General features: G+C 45.1%; 1 protein-coding gene across 1 annotated transcript in view; it reads right to left on the minus strand.

Annotated features, from left to right (window-relative positions):
* CASP7 (caspase 7) overlaps positions 1 to 26,627 on the minus strand; it is a 97,960-nt gene that overhangs the window by 13,851 nt on the left and 57,482 nt on the right. The window contains exons 3-4 of the mRNA XM_089653064.1: positions 8,849 to 8,985; positions 241 to 369 (exon numbers count right to left, since the gene is read on the minus strand). Coding sequence (XP_089509190.1) covers positions 241 to 369; positions 8,849 to 8,985 — 266 coding nt within the window. The remainder of the gene's footprint in view (positions 1 to 240; positions 370 to 8,848; positions 8,986 to 26,627) is intronic.

Consider the following 26,627-nt stretch of genomic DNA (forward strand, 5'->3'; position numbering starts at 1 on the left):
TTCAATATAACCACTGAAAACTAACAAGCAACCTCCTGCTAACAAATCCTCAAAGCTAATGCTGAAATATAAGTCTTACATCTCCAGGTCCTGAATTGAAAACTACCAATCCCAATTCCAAGTTCAGGAAATTACTGATTTAAATTTATGGGTGAAGTTTTTTCTGCATAAAAATCCTCCATACTAGGGTTACCGTAAAACAAAACCAACACTATGTAATATAAAGATGCCTGTACTTACCACCCTGCAGCAACCGTTCCATCTCCTCACAGCTTTGATCATTATAAACCTTCACGTCAAATCCCAAAGTTCGGAAACATTTGCAGAGATCCCCGGCGTCCTTGTCTGTTCCATTTCGAACACACATCCCTGATGGAGCAATGAGAACAATAATGCAGATGCAGATATAACATACATTATATGAAAAAAAAAAATTATATATATATTTATTATACACACACGCAATAAATTATATATATATATATATATATATATATATATATATATATATATACACACACACACACACACACACACACACACACACACACACACACACAGAACTGTGCAAAATCTTAGCCCTCATGCACACTGCTGCTCCTAAACATGAGTTTAGGAGCTTTTAGCAGGTTTTGCCAAAGTCCCTGAACTCAACTAAACAAAAGCCTAGGTGTCCATGTACACACAGGCTTTTACCAGAGTTTAGGGGCAGCAGAGTTTAGGGGCAGTTAAACGTTCCTCTTCTGAATGTAGAATAACAGCGTTCAGGAGAGGAACATTTTTGCCAAAACCCGCTAAACGTGGCAAAAACGCATGTAAACGTGGCTAGCCGCGTTTAGCACTTGGGTGTTTGTCCATGTCAATGGAAAATACTCAGGCCAATCAAATGAATAAACGTCCAAGTGCTAAACGCAGGTAAACGCGGTAGTGTGTTTACACTCATTTTTGCTGCATTTAGCGTTCTTCTGCTGCTAGGAGAGTTTAACGACTTGGTGAGTTCATGTGTACATGAGGCCTTAGGCAGGTGTGAAAAAATGCTGTAAATTAAGTTTTCAAAAATAGAAATGTTAATTTATTCCTAATAATTACCAAAATGGGAAAGTAAATGAACAGAAGAGAAAACCAAATCAAATCAAAATTTGGTGTGATCACACTTTGCTTCATTTCTTCTAGGTAGACTTGCACACAGTTTTTGAGGGAACTCAGCTGGTAGGTTGTTCCAAACATTTTGGAAAACTAACCATAGATCATCTTCTGTGGATGTAGGCTATCTCAAATCCTTTGGTCTTCATGTAATCCCAGAGAGACACCTTGATGTTGAGATCAGGGATCTCGGGGGGGGGGGGGGGGGGTAGCAAACCATCAATTACAGGACTCCTTTGGTTTTCTTCATGCTGAAGATAATTTTTAATGACATTGGCTGCATGTTTGGGGTCCTTGTCCTGCTGCAAAATAAATTTGAGGTCAATCACACACCTTTCTGATGGTATGGTATGATGGATAAGTATCTGCTTGTGTTTCTCAGCATTGAAGACACCACTGATCCTGACCAAATCTCCAACTCCAAACTTACAAGAAATCTTCACCATGGTTCACTATTGCCTGCATACACCCATTATTGTACCGCTCTCCAGCCCTTCGGGGAACAAACTGCCTTCTGCTACAGCCAAAATATCTCAATCTTCAGTGTGGAGTGTACAATGGTGGGTGCAGAGAGGAGTGCGAAGTGTATGGTGGTGGGTGGTATGTGCAGAGAGAGGAGTTCAGAGTGTATGGAGGTGGGTGGGAATGTGCAGGGAGAGGTGTGCGAAGTGTATGGTGGTGGGTGGTATGTGCAGAGAGAGGAGTTCAGAGTGTATGGAGGTGGGTGGGAATGTGCAGGGAGAGGTGTGCGAAGTGTATGGTGGTGGGTGGTATGTGCAGAGAGAGGAGTTCAGAGTGTATGGAGGTGGGTGGGAATGTGCAGGGAGAGGAGTTCAGAGTGTATGGAGGTGGGTGGGAATGTGCAGGGAGAGGAGTGCAGAGTGTATGGCGGTGGGTAGTATGTGCAGGTTGGTGTCAGTAGGGCAGTGGATCAGTGGTTTTTTTATTTTTAACATATAAATGTTATTATTTTTTAACAATTTAATTGAATTAGTTTTTATTTTTTCAAAATGGTTTTTGGGTGCCAGTAGATGGTGTCAGTAAGGCAATGGATGGTGTCAGTGGAGCAATGGACAGTGTCAGAATTTTTTTTATTATTTTATTTTTTACAATTTATTTTTGTGGGGGTTTTTTTCCACAATGATTTTTGGGGGAGGGCAATAGACAGTGTCAGTAGGGCAGTGGACGGTGTCAGTAGAGCAGTGGATAGTGTCAGTGTTTTTTTTATTTTTATTATTTCACTTTTTATTATTGTTTTTTTTACTAGTGGTACCCAGGTGACACCCGCCAGAGGGGTGACCGGACTCGATCCTCATGCAGTGTGTGCCCCCTATTCCCTTCCCTCGCCAGGTGCTGTGCTCTCCACTCTCTGCACACAGCATTCCTCTGAACACTTCCAGCACTCACCATGAAGTTCGAGTCCTGTTAGTGGAGGAGATTTGAGAGCGGCACATGGACTGACCGCGGCTCTCCAATATGTTCTGCACCATGCTGAAGGAGCTGAAATTGTCAGGAGAATGTTTCTTCTCAATGCTGGGCCAGCTATCCGTTGACGAGTTGATGGCCACCTCCGCAGAATGAGCCCTGATCTGCAGCGAGGAGTCCAGTGTAGTGTGGCATAGAAGAGCCACGGAGGAGCTTCCGCAGGGAAAGAGCAGCCACACCAGGGTCCACACCTTAATTTTTTATTCAGTGCTGTGGGGGAGGGGGGCACAGGGAGCTCACAGGAGGGCCGGAGGAGCACACAGGGGGACCCAGAAGTTAAATCTGATGGACAGTTGGGGGTGATCAGTGTGGCAGCAACGATCAGCAATCTCCCTATATGGCTTTCAGTGAAGCAACTCAAATCCTGAGGGAGAGAGAGGGGAAGAAGTGGCTTTCAGCTTGTGATTGTCCCCCCTAACCACACCGACCACCCACAACTGCCAAATTTCACCTGCTGCAGGAGATACCAACCATGGGTGCAGTGTGGGTCAGCGCACAGTAGGCCCCTTGGGCCCCGTGTGCAGTGAACACCTTGAACTCATGGATGATCCATCCCTGGTTGTACCTGGGTCCCACTAGCACCAGTTCTGTGCTGATTGCAGTGCTGGACATCTTTCAATATCGAAGGAAATTGAGCATGATTGCGTCTTCCATCGGCTGCATTAAGTGCCCTTGGCCAGCCATTGCATCTACGGTCCTCAACGTTGCTTGTTTCTTTGTGCTTGTTCAAAAGATTTGGATGAATTGAATTGATGCTGGTTTGAGGCTAAAGGATAGTCACACTAAATATTGATTTAATTTAGATTTTTCATTGGTTTGCTCACTTTGCATCTTGTAAACTGATAAAAATAAACAATTATGAGAGCATTCTTACTATATAGCATTTTTTCAAACCTTAAAAAATTATAAATGTTGCGCTATGTATAGCAAATACAATAAAATTATACACACATATGAAATGTGAAAACAATCATAAACATAAGTGATCAAATGATTCTAATCTCCCGTTTCATAAATGTGGTGTTGTTAATATAAATTCTTTATCATCCAATTGATCAATAACGTGTGCAGACCACCACCATGTGAGTAAATGGAGGCTTACCAGATGTAAAGACCCCTTAACTATAGGGGGTCATTACCAGCTTTCTGTAGATAAAATATCATCCAGACTTCCATGCCAGGACCCAAGATCTCTCAAATCAGGAGACAGAATCCGCAGGCATCAATAAGTTATCCCCATTGCGATATCAAAACAGTGTCATAAAAAATAAAATATGCAATATGTTTGATATACCTTTGTTTGCACAAATAAAATCCTACTTACAGGCTTAGGAATAATATAGCATTCAAAAAAATTACTTCCAAAGATGGCCGACAGCGCGATGACGTCACAGGGTGTAAGGCAGGGTATAAGGCACCTCCCTAACGCGTTTCGTGCGATGGCACGTTATCAAAGCCCTTTGATAACGTGCCATCGCACGAAACGCGTTAGGGGTGCCTTTTACCATGCCTTACACCCTGTGACGTCACACCGCATGGCCCTTGTGGACGGCCGGCGGCCATTTGTGGAATTCCCTGTTACCAGCTGCTCACTACACATGTGAGTAGGATTTTTCAGCTACTTGTCTATTTGTATTGTTGTGGATAATAAAGTACTACACTATCAGTACCTTCTGTTGTCTTGGCTCGCTATTTCTGAGCCCCCCCACCTTCTCTAAGGCTTATTGGGATGATCTGGTGGCCACACCATGGTTGGTTAGACTCCCCCCCGGTGGCGAGACGACTACATGCCTTCTGATATCTGGTGTTCCTGAGGTTGTGATGTTTGCCCAGCGGATGCAGGCCAGATGACTACTCTGTGATCCAGTTCCAGTTTTCAATAGCCGGATGACCAGGAGTTGGTTAAACACTCAAATGCGCATTATCATTGCGCTTTCTGGTTAGTGCAATCTACACTCATTTCTGCGGGAGCAATATGGTCACAGAAGTCACTTATGATGTCACCTTTTTGTCCTGAAATTCTATATATTATGCACCGCAAGAACACTCTTGTTGCAGATTTTATTCACCATTATTATTATTATTCCTGGACTGGACTTTTTTAGCTAATTTCCATCTATCTTAGTATTAAGTGGTGTTCACTTTACCGGTTATCACGTGCACCGTATGATCATTTGCATGTATAAATATACCTAGTTAGCGCTGCATGGCTGTTCGATATATTCTTTTAATTTCTGTTCACCTTCCTTGGAGAACTCCTACCCTTGCATGAAGAGAGATTCAAATCTTTATGTGCACCAACCAGGGCCCAATCGAGCGCACAGAAGATTGACCATTGAGGTTTAAGAGGACATTGATCCATCCTTTTACTGAGCTCTTCTTCTTTCAAAATTTAACCTAGCCACGGGTACCTGAGGGCCCAAAATGAACTAGACCATCAGTTTGATTGCTGCTCATTCTGATAACTTAGGAGAAAATGTCTCAGGGCCAAGTGTAGTGTCTGAATTGCAGGACATATAAAAGAACTGAATTGAGTGTGCTACATTGCAAACTTCTGTTTGAGTTTATTATGAGTGTTAACCGCTTGCCCTCCAGAGGATTTACCCCCCTTCCTGATCAGGCTGTTTTTTGCGATACAGTGCTGCGTTATTTTAACGGACAATTGCGTGGTCATGCAATGCTGAACCCAATCGAAATTTACGTGCTTTTTTTCCCCACAAATAGAGCTTTCTTTCTGTGGCATTTGATTGTATGTGCCGTTTTTATTTTTTGCGCTATAAACAAAAAAACCCCGACAATTTCGAGAACAAAAAACAATGTTTTTGACTTTCTACGATAAAACATGTCCAGTAAAAAAATTTAAAAAATCAAATTTTGTGAAATGTAGGCCAAAATATATTCTGCTCCATGTCTTTGCTAAAAATCCCAACACATGTGAATTAATTGCTTTATGTGAAAGTTATAGTGTTTACAAATGGCGGTATAGATACTGGGCTTTTTCATTTTTTTTTATACTAGTATTGGCAGCGATCAGCGACTTATAGTGGGATTGCGGTGGGCATTCTGACGCTGGGGAGAACTGACTTGGTGTCACTGACATCTCCAGTGACACCAATACAGTGATCAGTGCTAATAAACACTGACACTGTACTGACACTGAGCAGGAAGGGGTTAACACCTGGGGCGATCAAAGGGTTAACTGTGCGTTTTACTACGGGGCTGTGTGTGTGTTTCACTGTACGCACACTGCTTTGTATTGGTCTGCTATGCAGAGCCATACAAAGCGGTGTGTAGAAGCTGACAGGGGAGAGATATGTGTTGTTTATACACAGGTCTCTCCCCCATCGGAGATACTTGCCGATCACCGGGTGCCAGCCAGTAATCACCAGCCGGGACCCAGTGATTGACAGCCGAGGCCGCGAATGGCGGTGCGCCCCCTACCTGGAATTGCATGTTCACATGTGATTTTGCACACCTATGCCACCCTGTAGCAGTATTTCTGCTATAGGGCGGTGCGGAAGCGGTTAATTGTCATTCTCTTTCACATACCTTCTGGTCATCTTATTGTGCAAAATTTTACTGTGTTAACAATTTGAATAAAATAAAAAATAATCAAAGTGTCAGTTCACTCAAACGTGTGTGTGAGTCTATTTTATGGTAAGACGTTAGAGGGTTTTCCTGGCCAAAGGTTTCATGTGGTGTCAGCAGGGGTTGGGCTTCCAAAGCAGGCTCAGGGAGACAGGGTACCGGAAAACAACTCAGTGTCCCTCAGCCCTGGTTCACACTGATGCGGTGCGGAATTCTCAGCGTTTTCAGTGTGAATTCTGCATCGCATCAGAATCGCACCCCATTCATGCGAACCTCTGTGAGTGTGTATGTTAACTACACCCCAAAATCGGTCCACAAAACGTGTTGCGATGTGCAGAATCGGGTCGCATAGGTGTGAATACCCATGTGATCCTATTCTAGTGCGGACTAAAAAAAGGGTCCTGCACCTTTTTGGTGTGGTGCGATTAGAGCCATACAAAATGTATGGCTTCAATGCGGTGCGGTTCCTGTGCGAATCACATGCGATATACCACACCGCACATATGTGAACATGGGCTCAAGGGGGCAGCTTCTAACTGCTTCCAGACCGCCCAACTGCACTGTACTGCGGACTATTATTATTATTATACAGTATTTATATAGCGGCAACAGTTCGCTTAGAGCTGTACATTACAATGGGGGACAATACATGAGACAGTACAATAACAATACAGTGCGATACACAAGGGGTTCGAGGGCCCTGCTCCTTGGAGCTTACAATCTAGGAGGGAGGGGATAGTGGTACAGGAGGAAAAGCTGTGGGGGGGTGGAGTGGTAGGAAGAGTGGAGGAAATTGGCAGTTAGTAGAGGGAGGGGTAGACTTCTCTGAAGAGTTGGGTTTTTAGGGTGCGCCTAAAGGAGAGGAGAGTAGGTGATAGACTGATGGATTGGGGTAGGGAGTTCTAGAGGATGGGTGATGCCCTGGAGAAGTCCTGGAGGCGGGCATGGGAGGAGGAGATCAGGAAACTAGAGAGTAGGAGGTCTTGTGAAGAGCGGAGAGTGCATGTTGGGTGGTATTTGGATATTAGGTCGGTGATGTAGTTTGGGGAAGAATCAAAAATACAACATAGAGGGGATATCAAATGGATCACAATGATCAAGGCAGGTAGACAGGCACAGTATTTTAGATGATACAATTTGTCCGAAAAACACAATCAATCTATAGTAAGAAGGGAGAATGGATACTGCAAAGGATCACATCCAAAATAAAATAGAGGAAAGGCTATTCCTATTCACGGTTTTGGATATAGGGCTCTCGGGAGGGCATGGATCTCTAACTGATCGAGGTGCAGTATACCCTGAATTCATTGGAAGGTCAGTGGGGGATTAAGCGTGACACGAAACCAGGTAAATCTACGTAGGAGGGGATTGCGAATCGGGATCTATAGTAGCCTTATATTAACCACGTCCCGCCTGCCATATAGTAATATGACGGACGCAAGGTGGTTCTCTCGTTCATATGACATCCTCCCATTCTCACCGTGCATGCGCGGCTCAGGGAGCGCACAGCGTGGCAATCGCACAGCGGATCACCGATCACGGAAAGAGCCGAAGATGTCGGCTCGGTCATGTGATCAGCTGTGTCCAATCACAGCTGATCACATGTAAACAAGGAAATGCTGGTTATCGGCATCTCTCTCCTCTCAAGCTGTCACGCTGACAGAGGAGAGGAGAGCTGGTAATCGGCTTTCTACGGGGGGGGGACATGTACACTGATCATCAGCCCTGATGATCAGTGTAGCCCCAGCAGCGCCATCTGTCAGTGTCCATCAGTGCCTTGTGTCAGTGCTCATCAGTGCCTCGTGCCAGTGCCCATCAGTACCACATATCAGTGCCTACCAGTGCACATCAATGCCACATCAGTGCCCATCTGAGCTGCCTTTTAGTGTCACCCATCAGTGCCAGTCATTGCCACCTATCAATGCCAATCAGTGCCACCTATCAGTGCCAGTCAGTGCCGCCTATCAGTGCCAGTCAGTGTCGCCTAACAGTGCTGCCAGTCAGTGCCACCTAACAGTGCTGCCAGTCAGTGCCACCTAACAGTGCTGCCAGTCAGTGCCATATATCAGTGCCATGTATCAGTGCTGCCTTTCAGTGCCTCCTCATCAGTGTCCATCAGTGCAGCCTATCAGTGCCCATAACTTCAGCCTTATTAGTGCACATCAGTGAAGGAGAAAAATCACTTATTGACAAAATTTTATAACAAAAACTAAGAAAAAACTTTTTTTTTCAAAATTTTCAGTGGTTTTTGGTTTGTTTAAGAGAAAATAAAAAACCCAGAGGTGATTAAATACCACCAAAATAAAGCTCTGTCACAAAAAGATGATAAACATTTCATATGGGTACAGTGTTGCATGACCGCACAATTGTCATTCAAAGTGCAACAGCACTGAAAGCTGGAAATTGGCCTGGGCAGGAAGGGGGTAGAAGTGCCCGGTAGGCTAGTGGTAAAGCCAAGGGGTATGTATCTTGTTTACAAAAATGATATGTGTGCCAATCAAGATCATCCGAAGAAAGTCAAGAGAATGTGAATGGGCGAGTGCTAATGATAGTGTAACTATGTGGGGAAGAACACCTTTGTCATAGAACATATTTCATGGAGACCGTTTTCGAAGGAAACATCATCCATCACCTGTCCTGACATCGAAGTTCTTGTTATTTATGATGATGCACTTGCCGAGCTTCTGGTAATTCATCGCATACTGAAATTCCGGGGTAATAATGCGGATGTTCTGGCTCGTTGGCTTTTCTGGTTCATTTTTTTTCTTTCTGAAATAGTGAGACACAAAAACAAAAAAAAAAGCAAAACATAAGATAAAAATCAATCTGGCCGGAACAGCTTTATAACATACATCAGAAACATTCAGATACGGTCTCCATTTCTTGCTGAGAACAAACTATTTTTAGAAACTGGATATTTCTATATGTGGAAGTCACATGAAGATGGAATTCTTAACCAAAATCTGTTTTCAGTACATACCTTATTTTATAACCAGTGATATCATCACTGGGTCTCTGTGCATCTCTCTGCAATGCAGGCAGAACATAGCTTTCTGAAAACATCACCGTACCCTGCGTCAGTACTCCTCTCGAGAGACCTTCTGAACACTCCCCCTTCAATCAGGGCTTATAAAGTAATAATAGGATGACCACCTTGTCCAAGCACCTGCATGATCTGTACATGCTTACTTGGGTTACAACTTACAGTCCGGGGCGGTATTCCTCATGCAAAGCCCAGGATTAGTAATAATTAGGGAGTTTAAGTAAATGAGGTTGTGATAAATTGTACAGAGCCAGTCACAACAGTCTCTGCACCACATGAGCTTACACTCTAATGTCTCCACCACAGTCACACTAATATTACACATTTACTGTATATAGCACTGACATATTCTGCTGTGTTCTACAGAGAACTCAGAGTCATTCACATCAGTCTCTGCACCAGAGGAGCTTACATTCTATTGTCCCACCAAAAGATAGCAGGACAAACACCAAAAGATTCTTCAAATGGATTACAAAATAATCTAGAGTGGGTGACTGGGGACAAAGACAAGGCAATTTAATAAATCCCTTCTTCACCTCTGTGTATACAAAGGAGCATGGAGGAGCTCTTGTCCATAATGGGGGGTGGTAATGACACAGCTCCAGATGATCCACATTGGCTCACAATTGATATGATTCAGAAATGTTTAGACAGAATAAAGGTGAATAAAGCACCTGGACTGGATGGCATACACCCACGGGGGCCTTAAAGAATTGAGCTCTGTCATTTCAAAGCCATTGGTTCTCATTTTTAGGGACTCTTTCATGACTGGCATAGTACCACTGGATTGGCGTAAGGCCAATGTGGTGCCAATATTTAAAAAGGGGTCAAAATCTTTACCAAGTAATTACAGACCTGTTAGTGTAACTTCTATAGTTGGGAAGATATTGGAGAGATTAATAAAAGATCACATAGATGAGTTCTTGCTGGAAAAAATATTTTAAGCAACAGACAGCATGGATTCATGAAAGACAGAAGTTGTCACACAAATCTGATTTCTTTTTATGAGGAGGTGAGCAAAACCTTGGACAGAGGGGTGGCGGTGGATGTGGTATACTTGGACAGAGGGGTGGCAGTGGACGTGGTATACTTGGAGAGTGGTGTGGCGGTGGTCCTGGTATACTTGGACAGAGGGGTGGCGGTGGACGTGGTATACTTGGACAGAGGGATGGTGGTGGACGTGGTATACTTGGAGAGTGGTGTGGCGGTGGTCCTGGTATACTTGGACAGAGGGGTGGCGGTGGACGTGGTATACTTGGACAGAGGGGTGGCGGTGGACGTGGTATACTTGGACAGAGGGGTGGCGGTGGACGTGGTATACTTGGACAGAGGGTTGGTGGTGGACGTGGTATACTTGGACAGAGGGTTGGCGGTGGACGTGGTATACTTGGACAGAGGGGTGGCGGTGGACGTGGTATACTTGGACAGAGGGGTGGCGGTGGACATGGTATACTTGGGATTTCGCAAAAGCGTTTGGAACAGTTCCCCACACACGGCTAATGTGTAAGGTAAAGTCTATGGGCTCGGAAAAATCTGAATGTAAATGGATAGAAAACTGGCTAAAAGACCGTATTCAGAGAGTAGTGGTTAATGATTCATACTCTGCATGGTCTCGGGGTGTCAGTGGTGTACCCCAGGGTTCAGTGTTGGGACCCTTACTTTTTATATATATTTATAAACAATATAGGGTCTGGGATTATAAATCCCATTTCAGTCTTTGCAGATGACACCAAGCTGTGCCGGGGAATAACGTCCTTACAGGATGTCTCCAATTTACAAGCCGACCTCAATGCTCTGTGTAATTGGGGGACTATGTGGTAAATGAGGTTTAATGTTGATAAATGTAAGGTTCTGCACTTGGGGGCTAAGAATATTCATGTATCATACATACTAGGGGGGGGGGGTACAACTGGGGGGTCAATGGTGGTAGATCACCAGCTTAATAATGGCATGCAATGCCAAGCTGCGGTTTCTAAAGCGAGCAAAATCCTCTCTTGTATTAAAGGAGGTGTAGCCCTGTTTTGGGGGGGGTTATGTGAAATGGCCCACACCAAACAAGCTATGGCGTTAACCTGTATATGAGTAGGCAATCCTGAGCCTTCGCTATATGGAAGAGGGGGTTGTGATAACACAAATAGCAGTGCCTCCACCTAGAATAGGGATCCTGCAATTGAGGAGACTCACCCCTTTCTAGGAATGTAACAGGCAGACAACTTACAGTAACTATACATAGCAGTATTAATGCCCCCAGCTTATATTTCTAACATGGAAACATGTCACCACACCTGTATGAGATTAATGCAAAGTTTATATAAAGCAGCCACATAAAACAGGATGCATAAGAATAACATTCAGGAATTACAATTTACCATAAATTGGGAGGTTGCAATTATACCCGGGTATATGTGCATGTAGTATACAGAATACCTCCAACCATGGGTTATAGCGCAGTCCGGTTGCAGGGGCCCCTGGAGAGGTGAGAGTCCATAAGATGCACACTTCCACTTTAGATGCTGCGATGGCGTCCAAGTAACATGTGGATGATTGCACTGCTTGTCTGAAGATCAGCGATGCATCACCTAAAACAGTGGTTCTCAACCTTTCTAATGCCGCGACCCCTTAATACAGTTCCTCATGTTGTGGTGACCCCCAACCATAAAATTATTTTCGTTGCTACTTCATAACTGTAATTTTGCAGTGGGAGGAGTAGTGCCACGTCATTGGTGTCAGTGAGAGGAGTAGTGTCCCATCACTGATGTCAATGGGAGGAATAGTGCCCCATCATTGGTGTCAGTGGGAGGAATAGTGCCCCATCATCGATATCAGTGGGAGGAATAGTGCCCCATCATTGGTGTCAATGGGAGGAATAGTGCCCCATCATTGGTGTCAGTGGGAGGAATAGTGCCGCATCATCGGTGTCAGTGGGGGGAATAGTGCCCCATCACTGGTGTCAGTGGGGGGAATAGTGCCCCATCATTGGTGTCAGTGGGAGGAATAGTGCCCCATCATTGGTGTCAGTGGGAGGAATAGTGCCCCATCATTGGTGTCAGTGGGGGGAACAGTGCCCCATCATTGGTGTCAGTGGGAGGAATAGTGCCCCATCATTGGTGTCAGTGGGGGGAATAGTGCCCCATCATTGGTGTCAGTGGGGGGAATAGTGCCCCATCATTGGTGTCAGTGGGAGGAATAGTGCCCCATCATAGGTGTCAGTGGGAGGAATAGTGCCCCATCATTGGTGTCAGTGGGGGGAATAGTTCTCCATCACTGGTATCAGTGGGAGGAATAGTGCCCCAACACTGGTGTCAGTGGGAGGAATAGTGCCCCAACACTGGTGTCAGTGGGAGGAATAGTGCCCCATTGTTGGTGTCAGTGGGGGGAGGAATAGTGCCCCATTGTTGGTGTCAGTGGGGGGAGGAATAGTGCCCCATCGTTGGTGTCAGTGGGGGGAGGAATAGTGCCCCATCGTTGGTGTCAGTGGGGGGAAGAATAGTGCCCCATCGTTGGTGTCAGTGGGGGGAGGAATAGTGCCCCATTGTTGGTGTCAGTGGGGGGAGGAATAGTGCCCCATCATTGGTATTAGTGACACCAATGATGGGGCACTATTCCTCCCACTGACACCAATGATACTTACCTTGCTGACCCCTGCTCCAGCCTGGGCTCGCTCGCTCCCTCCCTCTCCCATGGTACAGACACTTACCGGTCAGATGTCTTCCTTCTCCGGCCGCTCTCCTCCTCTTCACTCGCTCGATCTTCGCGGTGCCGCTCGGCTCCTCCTCTCCAAGCTCCACCTCCTCGCCAGTGATAGGCCGCCTGTGTGCCTCTCCTGAGCTACAGTTCCGGCGGCCAATCACCGGCGAAGGATTGATCCCGGGGTGTGCCCAGATGACAGGGACGGCATGTCATCCCGCCCACACCTAGAGACGGATAGAGGAGCGGTGTCTCGGTTCCTAAGGCCATCGGAAATATATGTTTTACGATGGTCTTAGGCGACCCCTGGGAAAGTGTCGTTCGACCCCCAGGTTGAGAACCGCTGACCTAAAAGGATAAAATGCTCTATCTATCCTCACTCTTAGTCCCTATCCCTAAACTGGGCTGTCACTGCAACCGGGCCTCTATCTGTCTAAGTGGCCGTCGGATGCCTAACCTACCTCTAGACTAATCTTATCCAACACTCCCTATGCTAATCCTAACTAAAGTGAGATCCAGACCAATAAGGCTCTTCAAGCAAAGAGGCTGCAAAGATACACTGCAATTAACAGAAAGATCACCTGACAGTCTTATGCAGGTGAAAACACTGATCTATATATATATATATATATATATATATATATATATATATATAGACAACTATAAGGATTCTGCAGTGTGTAAATAGAAGAATGATAATGAACCACAAATCTCTCTCTTACAGAGATATTAGGGTTCCTATACAGAAGTTGAAATATAACAGAGGCAGACCTAATCTGCTTCAGTAACAACTACATAGATAGCAGCCTTGTTAATCTGGATCATTACTCACAGAATCCCCATACAGTTCTCCCCAGATACACAGCACATGGCAGGCTGGTACCCTCTGCCTGATACTTCCTGGAAAACAAAACTATATAACATCCTGGGGTTTCTTGACCTCCTTGTAGGGGCAGGAAGCACACCTAGGGACTTGTCTGTAATGGGACCTCTATGGTAGTGGCTGTATATGGATGTAAACAAACCACAACTAGTGTATAAAATGACAGTTCCCTACAGAGGTATAGACTCCAGAGAGAGAGATATCATTTCCCGGTACAAATCATTAGTAAGACCTCATCTGGAATATGCAGTTCAGTTTTGGGCACCAAGTTTAATCGTTTCTTAGCCTGAAGGTGTGTTTAGGTGGAGGTAGGGTTTGAGGTGAATGATAATGATATTAAATAGGTTTCGATTTGCGTATTTAGCTCTGCTTATGTTACTGGCAAAAAAGCGGTTTCCCGTTTTCTATGCTGAAGTAAGATTTTTTATTTATAAATCTATTTATTTTTATTTATTCTGTATATATATATATAAATATGTTTTTATTATGTTTGTAAGAATTGTAATAACCAAAAATGTACACTACTGGGCTGACCATATACAGACTAGCCAGAATAGTTAATGTTTTCAGAAGGTCAGCAATAGCAGACCCCATATTTCTTTTATGACAGGTTCACTTTAAGACATTGTGAGAAGGTTCCAGCCCTGCATAGCGATAGCATAGGGATCAATGGGTCCCACTGTATAGATCCTCATTCTGTCTGAAACGCAACCTATATGATCACCAACTTACTCAACAATAAGGCCTCATACACACTGCAGTTCAAAAATACTTGTGTTACAGGCGTTTTAAGTTTTTTAATTAATCTACAGGAAAAGAAATTTAATCTCCAAACACGGAAAGGTTTCTTCACAGTAAGAGCTGTGAAAATGTGGAATAGACTCCCTCAAGAGTTGGTTCTGGCCAGCTCAGTGGATTGCTTCAAAAAAGTCCTGGATTCTTTCTTAGATACACAGAATACAACTGGATACTAACATTTATAGGTAAATTTTTACAGCGGCTGTTTTTGGCTTTTGACTTTTTTTCTACAGCAAGTAAACCCCCCCAGCAAGTTATCCTATGTGTCCATGTACATAGACTGTAATCAACGTTTTTTGACTGGGATGTTTTTTGGCTGGAAAAGAAACCCAGGACTAGTGGGTTTCTAGAGGTTTTTTTAGCTGTAAAAATGCTAACACTGAAAAACGTGGCAAAACGCAGTAAATCGCGGCAAACCGGCATTTTTGGACTTTTTGACTAAAAAATATTTTTTTGGGAAAAAGAATTCTAAAAAACACAAAATGCCCCTAAACGCTAATGTAAAAACGCTGAAAAACACACGTTTTTAACATAACTTTACACAGCTAACATTACCAGCGTTATTAAAATGCCCCGTGTGCATGGAGCCTATGTAACAAAGTGATGGGACTACAGGTTCCAAGATCCTCTGCTTCTCAAACACAATTCCCATTCTGTCAGCAGGAAATGAAGTGATTACACTGCGCTGTACACTAGAGGGGAAGAAAGGGGATCTCAGTCTGTGCAGCAGATGCCCCTGAATTGCAGAATGACCAGCCTGGACCTGGCTATGCACATTACAAGAAAAAAAAAAATAATAATAGAGATATATATATATACACATACATACCTATCTATCTATCTATATATATCTATATATATAGGTATGTATGGTGATTTTTTTGTATGGTGAGGATTAGAATGTGGCTGAGAGTAGGTTTAGCCCTGGTTCACACTGATGCGGTGCGGAATTTGCAGCGTTTTCAGTGCGAATTCCCCACCGCATCAGAATCGCACCCCGTCCATGCAAACTACTGTGGGTGTGTATGTTAAGTTAACAACACCCCGAAAGCGGTCCGCAAAACGAGGTGCAATGTGCAGAATTGGATCACATAGGTGGGAATACCCATGTGATATGATTCTAGTGTGGATTCTAGTGTGGACCCCAAAAAGGGTCCTTTACCTTTTTGGTGCGGGTGCGGTGCGATTAGAGCCATACGAAATGTATGTATGGTGCCAATCGCACCGCACACAAATCGCATGTGATTTGCACAGGAGTGCGGTTCCTGCGCTATACCGCACCGCATGAATGTGAACCCGGGCTGAGAGTTAGTTATTTACTTCCACTAGCCTTTACTTCCACTTTAATAAACAACTAAAAAAGGAGTTAATATGGGGCTAAAATGTTTACTTTTTTTAAATTGTTCATATTATTTGTTATATGTAATTCAAAGAAAACAAAAACAGATTTCATTAATTGTTAAAAAAAAAGAAAAAGAGAATAGTAATGTTCATTCATCAAAGGATACGGAGCAGGACCCGAGCTGTCAAACTGACTGCACAGTCCTGCCGATTCCACAGGGAGAATGCAGCTTTCCCTGTGTAATCATCAGAGCTCTGTGGCAGCTGGACGCTGTGCTCTGTTTATCAAGGGCACATAGCACAGAGCAGTTGGCTGTAGCACTGACATGCGGGGCAGAGTGCTGCTTGTGACACAGGGAGAACCACAGTTTCTCAGTGTAACCTGCAGGGCTTTTCTTCTCATGGAATAGGTGCAGATACTTTCTTGTTCCAAGTCACCCCTTGTCTCCACCCACTACCCACCTCCAAGCACTGTCCCTTGGTCCCCCCCCCTACCACTCCTTTTAGAGACAGAACCAAGTATCATTTTGTGGAGTAATTAATATGGAATTTGTTAATAATAATAATAATGAAAGCAGCAGTAAAATGGATCCCCTGCAGCCAACAATAGATCTGCCTAGCAATAATACACCCCCAGTAATAATAGACCCCCATCAACAACAATAGATTTCACCAGCCAGCATTGTTAGATCCTCCAGCAGACAGCAACAATCAACCTCTCCCTCAACAGTGCATCCCTCCCAGTAACAATTAACCCCCCCCAGCAACAATAGACCCCCCCAACAAAAGATCCCCCAGCATTAATGGACCCTCCAGCACATCCCAGCACCCCTTGCCATTAAATACATACAGTGCTGGAGGTACCGGAATGGCATTCCCCTGCATTCCCGCTGAAAAAAAAAGTCATGATTGCAGAATTGAGCTGTCAAACTGACAGCTCAGTCCTTCAGGTACAGTGTAGAAAATGGCCAGATGATGCAGACAGGGCTGTGGATAAGGGGATACCACCAGTCCTCCTGTACAGGGCTCAGGCCAACAGGTAGAGCCAGGCAGCTGGATGAATCAGAGTGGGCAGGGAGGGTGATCGGCATGGCAATTACTGGAACCAATCCCCTGTATAGCAGCAGCAGAAATCTGGCTTCTCCTCTTCGCCCTGCTGGTTTTCAGCTTCTGCAGAGAGAGCCACACAGGGGATCGGTTTCAGTAATTGTCCCCTGCCACACCCATCACCCTCCCTTTGCACCATACATTTCCTTCTGCTGCCCGGGTCCCCCTGTGTGCCCCCAACCCTAAATATGTCATAATTCCCACTTCCATTCCTAAATGAACACAATGAGTGATCGGTACCAATCACTCACTGTGTTCAATCACAACTGAAGCATAGCAAATTGTGTTTTTTTTTTGGGGGGGGGGGGGGGTCTGTCTGGATACTTACCTATTCTGAAGCCACTCCGGTCACATGATCAGTTGTCAGCATTGACTTCAGTGTAGAGGAGGGGCAGCCAGGGGCGGACTGACCATTTGGAAACTTGGGCACCGCCCGGAGGGCCCAGGGTCAGTAGACGGCCCCATGAGATGCCCCTGGTACCTTTTTCATAGGCTTTTTTGAGTTTGGGCAAGGACACAGGGGCCCCATGATCCCCTATTGCCCGGAGGGCCCCATGAGTTGTCAGTCCGCCCCTGGGGGCAGCCGACAACGGATGTCCCATAGTAAGTCTATGGTAGATGTCATCTCCTAGGCATTTCCAGCCGTTGCCGGCTATCTCTTCTCTACACAGAAGCTGCCACTGGAGAGACCATGTGACCGGACCAAAGTGGCTTCAGAAAAGGTAAGTATACAGATCTTTTCTTTACAGGGTTAGATGGAATACGCTTAGAATGAGGGTGGGAGGAGGTGTAGCTTTAGGTTTTGCCTGAACGTCCACTTCAACATAACACAATGGACTCTGGGCTTGGACACCTCACCAGCCATATTTAGACACAGAGAAATACGAATGAATCATCGTTTGTCCATATTAATGTCTTCCTCCCTCATGTTCTTGGTCTGGGGCACCGTGTCCCACACTAGCGATATAAAACAGTTTCATCATTTCACACTGTTTTAGGTTTTCTTTGGCTTGTCACATTTTCTTGTTTAAATCAGAATGAACCAGATTCCACGGGTATAAACTACAAAACGGATATTTTCAAAATCATTGAAAGCCAATGGAGGCCAACAAACTGGTTCATATCTTTTTATATGTTCAATGTTGCAAGTCTCAGTTTGTGTTCTCAAAAATGTATCTGTGCAACTGTAACAGATGTAATGTAGATGCAGAATAAACGTCTGAGGCTATTTGTAATATAGGAGAATGCAGGTCAAACAAACAATGCAATCCGTGGTTATATCAGCATTTTTCAAGTAATAATGTCCTTCTCTCCCATGTTCTTAGTTTCGGGCACCATGTCCCGTACCGGCAATGCAGAACTGTTGAGCATTTCAAATCATCTTGTGTTTTCTTTGGCTCCTAACATTTTCTTGTTTAATCAGAAGGAACCAGATTCCACAGGTCTAAATGATAAACCGAATATCTTCGAAATCAATAGCTTCATCAAAGCCAATGAAGGCCAACAAACTGGTTCATATCCTTTTATATGTTCAATGTTGCGAGTCTCAGATTGTGTTCTCAAAAATGTACCTGTGCAGCTGTAAAAGCTTTAAATGTAGATGCTGCATAAACTTCTGGGGTTATTTGTAGTATAGGAGAATGTAGGTCAAACAATGCAATCCATGGTTATATCAGAATTTTTCCAAAAATGTCACTCTCTCCCATTGTCAGGAATGGTCTGGCCAGTAATGGTGGGACTCACCTGCCTTGTGGGCTGCAGTACCAGGGCTGGCCAGCGGGTGCTCCCAGCAATCAGAGACTCAACCCTGCAGCCAGCCAAACACCTGAAACTGCTTATGTAGGTGTATTTAAGTGATGGCCAGACCTGCAGTCTGGGCCTTGGTGTGTGTTTTTCCTGGGTCCTGTATCTTGTTCCTGCATCCCTGTTCCTGTTCCTGTCTGATTCGTTGCTGACCCTGCCTGATCCGGACCTCTGCTGACTTCTCCTGCTTTATCCCTGGCTTGTGACCCCAACCATTCTCTGCCTGACCCCCTGTACCTACCTGCCCGATTGTTATTGACCCGGCCTGCCTGACGACGCTTGCATTGTATGTATTATCTGTGGGTGGTTTGGTTTGGTTCGTTTGCACTGTGTTATGTTTAGTATTGCACTGCATTTATGTTTGTATTGTTGGTCTTTAATAAATTATATTGTTTATAACTTATCTGAAGCCTGCGTTTCCCTGCGTCAGTCACATACCTCTGGTCATACCCGGGAGCCCTGACATTACACCAAGGACAATCCTGACCAGAAGTGGCTGCACAGGGAAGCCATCTTGGTTTGTTGATGGGAAGGATGGATCTTGATGAGGTTGTGTATTTATATCTGCTAGTGTTTGATGACAGAGAATATGCTTATCAGACTCTGAAGGAGTATCCCCGGGATGAACTGCTAGAATGTATACGGCTCGCTCATGTTCTAGTAGATCAGGGCACAGAATTCTCTGAGGTGCAGCCATTGATTCAGGTTTGTGCGGAGTTGGTTTCATCTGGTACCCCCAAATGCAGGGATGAATTTTTGCCGCCATTTAGTGCCGACCAGGTAGAGTCCCTGGTATGGTTATTAGAGGATGATGTGGATTACTTTCTGGAGCGTTATTCTGCATGTTCACCACAGATACTAAGAGATTGTATAAACGCAGTGCAGTCATTGACCAAACAGGCTTTGTGTAAACTGAGCTTCGTTCAACCCATACTGCAGACATGGTCAGACTTGTTGCACCCAGCCTCAGTCAGCTTACAACATCATTCCTCCACTCAAGGCACTCTTCCTACATCCCCGACAGCACCCCCAGTGACTGCCCAGTATATTCTAACTACCACATACCAGTCCTCTGCTCCCACTCGCTGCACCTATCCTTTCTTTAACCCTGTAAAGAAGTCCTCTGTAGCAACTGCTCCCTCCTCTGTTCCATCTTCCAGCTCTTCTCTGTCCTCAGCTGCTCCATCCGTTTACAAACCTGCGTTTACTTGCAGTGCCCCAGTAGTTAAAACCAGAAAAAAGCGAAAATTCTTTCCAACCAATACCATCCTGCCAGTATCCAAACCGGTGAGCCTGTCGTCTGAGAACCTGCCTTCCGTGGTTCAGCCTGGTGCCTCGGCACCCGCACTTCAGCCTGAGGTCTGTACCCAGCCTGATGCCTCTACCCAGCCTGATGCCTCTACTCAGCCTGATGCCTCTACCCAGCATGATGTCTTTACCCAGCCTGACGAACTGATCCATCCTGATGATCCTATTAGACCTGGTGACCCGATGCCCGCTGTCGAGCCAGACGATCCAATGCCTGATGACCCAGTGCCCGCTGTCATGCCTGGTGACCCGATGCCCACTGTCGAGCCAGACGATCCAGCACCAGATGACCCGGTGCCTGCTGTCGAGCCAGACGATCCGGTACCTGATGATCCGGTGCCCGCTGTCGTGCCAATTGACTCAGAGCCCGCTGTCGTGCCTGGTGACTCGGTGCCCACTGCCTTGCCAGATGACGCGGTGACCGCTGGCGAGCCAAATGACCTGATGCCTGGTGACCCGATGCCCGCTGTCCAGCCAGACGATCCAATGTCTGACCCAGTGCCCGCGGTCATGCCAGTTGACTCGGAGCCCACTGCCTTGCCAGATGACGCGGTGCCCGCTGTCGAGCCAAATGACCTGATGCCTGGTGACCCGATGCCCGCTGTCCAGCCAGACGATCCAATGTCTGACCCAGTGCCAGCGGTCATGCCAGTTGACTCGGAGCCCACTGTCGTGCCTGGTAACTCGGTGCCTGTCGCTCCGCCTGGGGGCCCGAGACCTGTCACTTCGCCTGGGGTCCGGCGCCCGCCGCTCCGCCTGGGGGCCCGAGACCTGTCGCTCCGTCTGGGGGTCCGGCGCCCGCTGCTCCGCCTGGGGGCCCGAGACCCGTCGCTCCGCCTGGGGGCCCGAGGCCCACCGCTCCGCCTGGGAGTCCGCGCCCGCCGCTCCGCCTGGGGGCCCGATGCCCGTCGCCCCGCCTGGGGGCCCGATGCCCGTCGCCCCGCCTGGGGGCCCGATGCCTGCTGCTCCGCCTGGGGGCCCGGTGCCTGTCGCCCCCCCCGCCTGGGGGCCCGATGCCTGTCGCTCCGCCGGGGAGCCCGGCACCCGCCGCTCCGCCTGGCGATTCGGAGTCCAGCCCGATGTGCCTCTGCCCGGAGTCCAGCCCGATGTGCCGCTGCCCGGTGTGCCGCTGCCCGGAGTCCAGCCCGGTGTGCCTCTGCCCGATGTGCCTCTGCCCGATGTGCCTCTGCCCGGAGTCCTGCCCGATGTGCCGCTGCCCGATGTGCCTCTGCCCGGTGTGCCGCTGCCCGATGTGCCTCTGCCCGGTGTGCCGCTGCCCGGAGTCCTGCCCGGTGTGCCGCTGTCCGGAGTCCTGCCCGGTGTGCCAGTCTTTGATATCCCGCCAGTTACCAGACCCGGGCGGTGGAACATTTTGCCCAGCTAGGACTGTTTGGAGCGTCCTGAGGCCGCTCCTTGAGGGGGGGGTACTGTCAGGAATGGTCTGGCCAGTAATGGTGGGACTCACCTGCCTTGTGGGCTGCAGTACCAGGGCTGGCCAGCGGGTGCTCCCAGCAATCAGAGACTCAACCCTGCAGCCAGCCAAACACCTGAAACTGCTTATGTAGGTGTATTTAAGTGATGGCCAGACCTGCAGTCTGGGCCTTGGTGTGTGTTTTTCCTGGGCCCTGTATCTTGTTCCTGCATCCCTGTTCCTGTTCCTGTCTGATTCGTTGCTGACCCTGCCTGATCCGGACCTCTGCCGACTTCTCCTGCTTTATCCCTGGCTTGTGCCCCCGACCATTCTCTGCCTGACCCCCCTGTACCTACCTGCCCGATTGTTATTGACCCGGCCTGCCGGACGACGCTTGCATTGTATGTATTATCTGTGGGTGGTTTGGTTTGGTTCGTTTGCACTGTGTTATGTTTAGTATTGCACTGCATTTATGTTTGTATTGTTAGTCTTTAATAAATTATATTGTTTATAACTTATCTGAAGCCTGCGTTTCCCTGCGTCAGTCACATACCTCTGGTCATACCCGGGAGCCCTGACACCCATGTTCTTAGTTTCAGGCACCATGTCCTGTACCGGCAATACAGAACTGTTGAGCATTTCAGATCATCTTGTGTTTTCTTTGGCTTCTCACATTTTCTTGTTTAATCAGAAGGAACCAGATTCCACAGGTCTAAATGATAAACCGAATATCTTCAAAATCAGTAGCTTCATCAAAGCCAATGAAGGCCAACAAACTGGTTCATATCCTTTTATATGTTCAATGTTGCGAGTCTTAGATTGTGTTCTCAAAAATGTACCTGTGCAACTGTAATAGCTTTAAATGTAGATGCTGAATAAACTTCTAGGGTTATTTGTAGTATAGGAGAATGCAGGTAAAACAAACAATGCAATCCGTGGTTATATCTGCATTTTTCAAGTAATAATGTCCTTCTCCCCCATGTTCTTGATTTCAGGCACCATGTCCCATATCGGCAATACAGAACTGTTGAGCATTTCAGATCATTTTGTGTTTTCTTTGGCTCCTAACATTTTCTTGTTTAATCAGAAGGAACCAGACTCCACAGGTCTAAATGATAAACCGAATATCTTCAAAATCATTAGCTTCATCAAAGCCAATGAAGGCCAACAAACTGGTTCATATCCTTTTATATGTTCAATGTTGCGAGTCTCAGATTGTATTCTCAAAAATGTACCTGTGCAACTGTAATAGCTTTAAATATACTGTAGATGCTGAATAAACTTCTGGGGTTATTTGTAGTATAGGAAAATGCAGGTCCAACAAACAATGCAATCCGTGGTTATATCTGCATTTTTCAAGTAATAATGTCCTTCGACCCCACGGTTTTGGTTTCAGGCACCATGTCCCATATCGGCAATACAAAACTGTTGAGCATTTCAGATCATTTTGTGTTTTATTTGGCTTATAACATTTTCTTGTTTAAATCAGAAGTAACCAGATTCCACAGGTCTAAACAACAAACAGAATATCTTCAAAATCAATAGCTTCATCAAAGCCAATGGAGGCCAACAAACTGGTTCACATCTTTTTATATGTTCAATATTGTGAGTCTCAGATTGTGTTCTCAAAAATGTACCTGTGCAACTGTAATAGCTTTAAATACACTGTAGATGGTGAATACACTTCTGGGGTTTTTGCAGTATAGACGAATGCCGGTCAAACAAACAATGCAATCTGTGGTTTTAATGGCATTTTCCCAGTAATATTGTCCTACTCTCCCTACTCTCTTGGTTTCGGGCACCATGCCCGTAGTGGCAATACAAAACTGTTGAGCATTTCAGATCATTTTGTGTTTTATTTGGCTTATAACATTTTCTTGTTTAATCAGAAGGAACCAGACTCCACAGGTATAAACAACAAACAGAATATCTTCGAAATCAATAGATTCATCAAAGCCAATGGAGGCCAACAAACTGGTTCATATCTTTTTATATGGAAAACAACGTCATTACGTCACTTCTGGGTCCGGGGCGGTGGCATTCAATCATGGCGAGAGTGAGGCTTGGAGAGCACATCGGCCATATTCGACATTCACAGGCTGTAGTTACTGGTGCTGGTACAATAGGCACCGCTTCATGTGAGTGTACATCTGATTATTTTTGCTCACAATGTCAATTTAATAAATACTACACTTAGAATGGTCTTAAATCTGTTTGGTTTATGTGAGCGGCTTGGCACCACTTCTCCTCAAGAAAGGATTAGATCGCATTGAACACACAGATGAATTGGAGAGTTTGCTGTTAACCCTATTGCCATAGCTTTGGGCTTGTCCAACAGAGAGCTGTTGGAGGGGAGAAACACCCTAGGAAAACCAGAGAGGATGACTCCATACATTACCATATCTGATTGCCTCTCGGGGGATCAGGAAGGAATTTTTTTCCCTGCAGGAGCAAATTGGATCATGCTTTGCTGGGTTTTTTTTGCCTTCCTCTGGATCAACTGTGGGTATAGGATTATAACTTTTTTTTATGGTTGAACTGGATGGACTTTTGTCTTTTTTAAGCCAAACTATGCAACTATTACCAAAATGTGCATTTGATCGCCTTAACTGGGTCAAAAAGTCTGGTGAGTGAGCAATTCACTTATACCCTGTTGGCACGTGGTGAAGATATTTATACACCTTTATGGGTCACAGTACAGTGGAGTAGAAAGGGCTGTCACTTCTCTAATATATATAGTCACTTACGGACTTTTAATTTGCATATATGTAAATCGGAAAACCTAGCATCTCTAATAGGTGTAATATATTAAGATGCTTGGATTCAGGGGTATGTTGTGAACCTAGGCTTCTTGTACAAATTTATGCACACTATATTTGCTTAGCACCTGTCTATTTATATCTTTTTATATGTTCAATGTTGCGAGTCTCAGATTGTGTTCTCAAAAAAGTACCTGTGTAACTGTAAAAACTTTAAATGTAGATGCTGAATAAACTTCTGGGGTTATTTGTAGTATAGGAGAATGCAGGTCAAACAATGCAATCCGTGGTTATATCTGCATTTTTCAAGTAATAATGTCCTTCGACCCCACGGTCTTGGTTTCAGGCACCATGCCCGTAGCGGCAATGCAAAACTGTTGAGCATTTCAGATCATTTGGTATTTTATATGAATTATAACATTTTCTTGTTTAATCAGAAGGAACCAGATTCCACAGGTCTAAACAACAAACAGAATATCTTCGAAATCAATAGCTTCATCAAAGCCAATGGAGGCCAACAAACTGGTTCACATCTTTTTATATGTTCAATATTGTGAGTCTCAGATTGTTTTCTCAAAAATGTACCTGTGCAACTGTAATAGCTTTAAATATACTGTAGATGGTGAATAAACTTCTGGGGTTTTTGCAGTATAGAAGAATGCAAACAAACAATGCAATGCAATCCGTGGTTTTAATGGCATTTTCCCAGTAATAATGTCCTACTTTCCCTACTCTCTTGGTTTCGGGCACCATGCCCATAGCGGCAATACAAAACCGTTGAGCATTTCAGATCATTTTGTGTTTTATTTGGCTTATAACATTTTTTTGTTTAATCAGAAGGAACCAGACTCCACAGGTATAAACGGCAAACCGAATATCTTCAAAAGCAACAGTTTCATCAAAGCCAATGGAGGCCCACAAACTAGTTCATATCTTTTTAAATGTTCAATGTTGTGAGTCTCAGATTGTGTTCTCAAAAATGTATCTGTGTAATTGTAAAAGCTTTAAATATAGATGCTGAATAAACTTCTGGGGTTTTTGCAGTATAGAAGAATGCAGGTTAAATGATGAACAATGCAGTCAGTGGTTATCTGATGTTATATCAACATTTTTCTGGTAATAATGTCCTTCTCCCCCATGTTCTTAGTCTTGGTCACCATGTCCTGTATTGGCAAGACAAAAGCTTTGAGCATTTCAGACCGTTTTGTGTTTTCTTTGGCTTGTAACATTATCTTGTTTAATCAGAATGAACCAGACTCCACAGGTCTAAACTACAAACGGAATATCTTCAAAATCAACAGTTTCATCAAGGCTGATGGAGGCCAACAAACTGGTTCAGATCTTTTTATATGTTCAATGTTGTAAGTCTCAGTTTGTGGTCTCAAAAATGTATCTGTGTAATTGTAAAAGCTTTAAATATAGATGGTGAATAAACTTCTAGGGTTATTTGCAGTATAGAAGAATGCAGGTGAAATGATAAACAATGCAGTCGGTGGTTTTCTGCGGTTATATCGGCATTTTAACGAGAATTGTCCTTCTCCCCCATGTGTTTGATCTCAGACACTTTTGTCCCGGCAATGCAAAAATGTTGAGCATTTCAGATGGTTTTGTGTTTTCTAAATTGGCTTTAACTGTTTCCTTGTTTATCTGGAAGAACCGGATTCCACAATATGTCACCCCGGATCTAAACTACAAACTGAATATCTTTTCAGTTGAGGGTTTCATCAAAGCCAACGAAACCAACAAGCTGGATTATTTTTTTTTTTATATGTTTAATGTTGTAAATCACAGTTTGTGTTCCAAATTACCGTAAAAGTTATTCATGTATTTGCTGAAAAGCAGGTACTGATTCTGTGCCAGATTGTGGCTGTCTTGTTGACTGTGGAGAAGGTGCAGATGGACACTTGGGGATGTACTGTGCAAACACAGACCCTTCTGAAAGAAGTCTGAATTACAGTTGCAAGAAAAAGTATGTGAACCCCTTGGGATTACGTGGAGTTTTGCATGAATTGGGCATAAAATGTGCTCTGAACGTCATCTAAGTCACAACAATAGAAGAACACAGTCTGCTGAACATAATACTTCACAAACATTAGATGTTGCCATGGTTTAATTGCACATAACATGGAAACATTCACAGTGCAGGGAGGAAAAAGTATGTGAGGCCCTAGCTTAATGACTTCTCCCAGAGCTAATTGAAGCCAGGAGTGAGCCAACCTTGACTCCAATCAGTGTGATGATATTGGATGTGTTGCTGACAGCTGTCCTGCC

Source organism: Staurois parvus, unplaced genomic scaffold (assembly GCF_062004578.1).
Source record: "Staurois parvus isolate SC_StPar_1 unplaced genomic scaffold, SC_StPar_1.0 ptg000697l, whole genome shotgun sequence".
In the NCBI taxonomy this organism is placed as follows: Eukaryota; Metazoa; Chordata; class Amphibia; order Anura; family Ranidae; genus Staurois; species Staurois parvus.